The following is a 2687-nucleotide window of genomic DNA, read 5'->3' on the forward strand; positions in this document are numbered from 1 at the left end:
AAAAAAAAAAAAAAGCGTTGTTTAGGAGCACACGCGCACTACACAGAGTAGGCGTTCCCTAACGGGATCTATGCTAGAACGCGCCAATAGGATCTTGCTAGCTCGTGTTTCTCCCGCCCACCATGACGCGTTTGTTCCCGTTTAAAACGACAGGCTGTGGTCTATCTTGGTTTAGTTCTAAAAATATATATTTCACTGTACTGTCTCTGAGCTAGCTAGCTATAGTCTTCCACTACGGCAGGTGGCAGTAGCAAACCTATAAGGTTACATTTCAAACTTAGTGCACGCATGTGTACATACATTTTTTGTAAAGCAACGGCGTGCAGCAACCAGGGATAGCAGTGGAATCATGGCACTGAATGGAGGTAAATAAACCAGCTGCTTTCCTTAAATGCTTATGTTTTATTTTGGTAGGCTATCTCAAAAGTTCATTTTGCTAATTGTCTTTCAGAATGCTAGATTCTGCCGTTTTGGGGAATTAAAGTTTTGACCGGAAGCCCAGTTTGACAGCTAGCTTGGTCAGCTAAACCAGCTACAGTAACGTTAGCTGGCTAATTGGCTAAAGTTAGCCAACTAGTTGGTCTACCGGTGTTTCCAGTTAGCACAAACTGACGTCGCATAATACTTGCTTGCTAACTAGCTACTGTTGGCTCACTATCAAACGTTAAATTATCATCACCTAGCTAGCTGATAAATTAACCAAAATGTACTAACGTAACGCGTTAAATTACTGTACTGTCAGTTAAACTAGCTAGTTGCAAGCCAGCCGTGTCCATATGACTGAGTTCTGACAGTTTGAATGTCGGTTTACTCACCCTCCATGGTTTTCTTGTCAGACGACGATGACTTCGAGTGGACACCCCCTTCAGAATCTGAGATGAAGGTTATTCATGCTCAGCGGGAACGACAGGACAAAATAAGCAAGCTCATGGGTGCCTACCTCCTCAAAGGCTACAAAATGTTAGGAGAATGCTGCGAGCAATGTGGGGTGAGTGGGGGATAATCCAGACCATCCCAGTTTATATATTTGCAACCTTTTATATATTTACTGAGTGAGATCTACAGCTAAATATATTTACTCTGTAATGCTTTTTAAAACTAAAGGGATTGATTGGTCTTGTCTTTGGAGATTAATGAGCGTCTAAGTAGTATTTGGGCTTGAGTTTAATAATTGGTTGTTTGTGCCTGTCCAGACGATTCTCCTTCAGGACAAGCAGAAGAAGAACTACTGTGTTGCATGTCAGGAACTGGACTCTGACGTAGACAAGGACAACCCAGGTAAGTCTGCAGGGCTAGGTTCATTTATGTTATGACTGGGGGGAAAAGTTGCCTGACAACTCATCCTGAATTTAATTTAGCTGCTTTATTGATCACTCCATCCAAAGAAAACACTTGTGGGTGTGACGTTTGGCTGGAGCAATGTGGATCGGTAGTCAGGCTAGGAAATTAGTTTCCTGAGCGAACTCTGGGCCCTGCTTATGACTAATCTAATATTAGTTTGCAACTGAACAAATAATTGTCTTGTTCCAACTAAACTTTTCTTCTCCTTTCCTTCTCTTTCCTGTTACTGTCCTCTCACACTCAGCCCTAAATGCCCAGGCTGCCCTGTCACAGGTCAGAGAGAGACAGCTTGCCTCTCAGCCTGTCCATCAAGACAATGGAGCCCCTTCCAGTGACACCCCCCTCTCCATCACAGGGCAGCCCCGACCAGAGCACTGCGAGGGAGCTGCGTCAGGACTGAGAGGACCCCTACCTCCACCAGCCAACCCCTCCCCTGCACTCACTGTGACCCCTAGCTTCCTCCCTACATCCACCCCATCCATTCAGCCAGTCCAGGTGGCAGCCCCCATAGTAGCCCCTGCACCTCACCCAGCCCTGTCCAGTGCTGAGGATGCAGTGCTGCACAAGCTGCGGTGGGCTACACAGGAGCTCCAGCACTCAGCCTCAGTAGAGGCTAGTATCCAGCTGTGCAGCCTCATCCGCAGCTGCGCAGATTCACTGCGCAGCCTGAAAGAGCTTCACCAATCATGAGACTGAACTGATGGCAATTTCTAAAAACAGAAACAAGGCATAAATACATGCTCACATAAGCAACACCGGAAGTTGTAGCAGCTTGATTCCCTTGCAAAGGTTTTTGTGGCAAATGTGAACAGCTTCGCCTCAGCCGGTAAAGGTTCATGTAATAAACTTGGACAACTGTCTGTGTATGCATAGTTTGTATTTTGATTGCCTGACCTGTAGTGTAACATTTGTTTAAACATTGCTGTTACTTTTCAGTTGAAGTCTTCTCTGGATTCATGGTGAAGGTTTGACACTAACTTGCATGGTAAGAATGGGCACCTCTGAGTGGTTGAATTTCTTTAAACTACATACAGTTGAGTGGGGTTTGACTGGTTGATATTAATGTACATCAATTGTTTATAAAAATCTGAATTTATCCACATTATTCATACTTTCTCTGTGCTTATTACTTCCTTTTTAAACAAGTGGCCTTTGTTTTATGTGGCATACTACAATATAGTGACAGAGTGGTCATGTAATTGTATGGTTTTGTAGCAATCTATTTATACTAGAAGATTATATTTGTAATATTCAGTATTGGGACTTTCCTACTTTTTAACAAATAGTGTTGGAGTAACTAAGGATGTTTTTGATAAGAGACTGGATGGATGCATAATGATGTTTGC

At 43.6% G+C, this 2687-nt stretch overlaps 1 protein-coding gene across 1 annotated transcript; it reads left to right on the forward strand.

Moving 5' to 3' along the window:
• Positions 1–328: 328 nt before the first annotated feature.
• ssa27 (Sjoegren syndrome/scleroderma autoantigen 1 homolog) lies at positions 329–2445 on the forward strand. The gene is given in 4 exon segments (NM_001141242.1): positions 329–365; positions 837–988; positions 1194–1278; positions 1586–2445. Coding segments are annotated over 4 exon segments (699 nt in total). The 5' UTR covers positions 329–349; the 3' UTR covers positions 2032–2445.
• The last annotated feature ends 242 nt before the right edge of the window (positions 2446–2687 follow it).

This window comes from Salmo salar, chromosome ssa11 (genome assembly GCF_905237065.1).
Source record: "Salmo salar chromosome ssa11, Ssal_v3.1, whole genome shotgun sequence".
NCBI classification, from domain to species: Eukaryota; Metazoa; Chordata; class Actinopteri; order Salmoniformes; family Salmonidae; genus Salmo; species Salmo salar.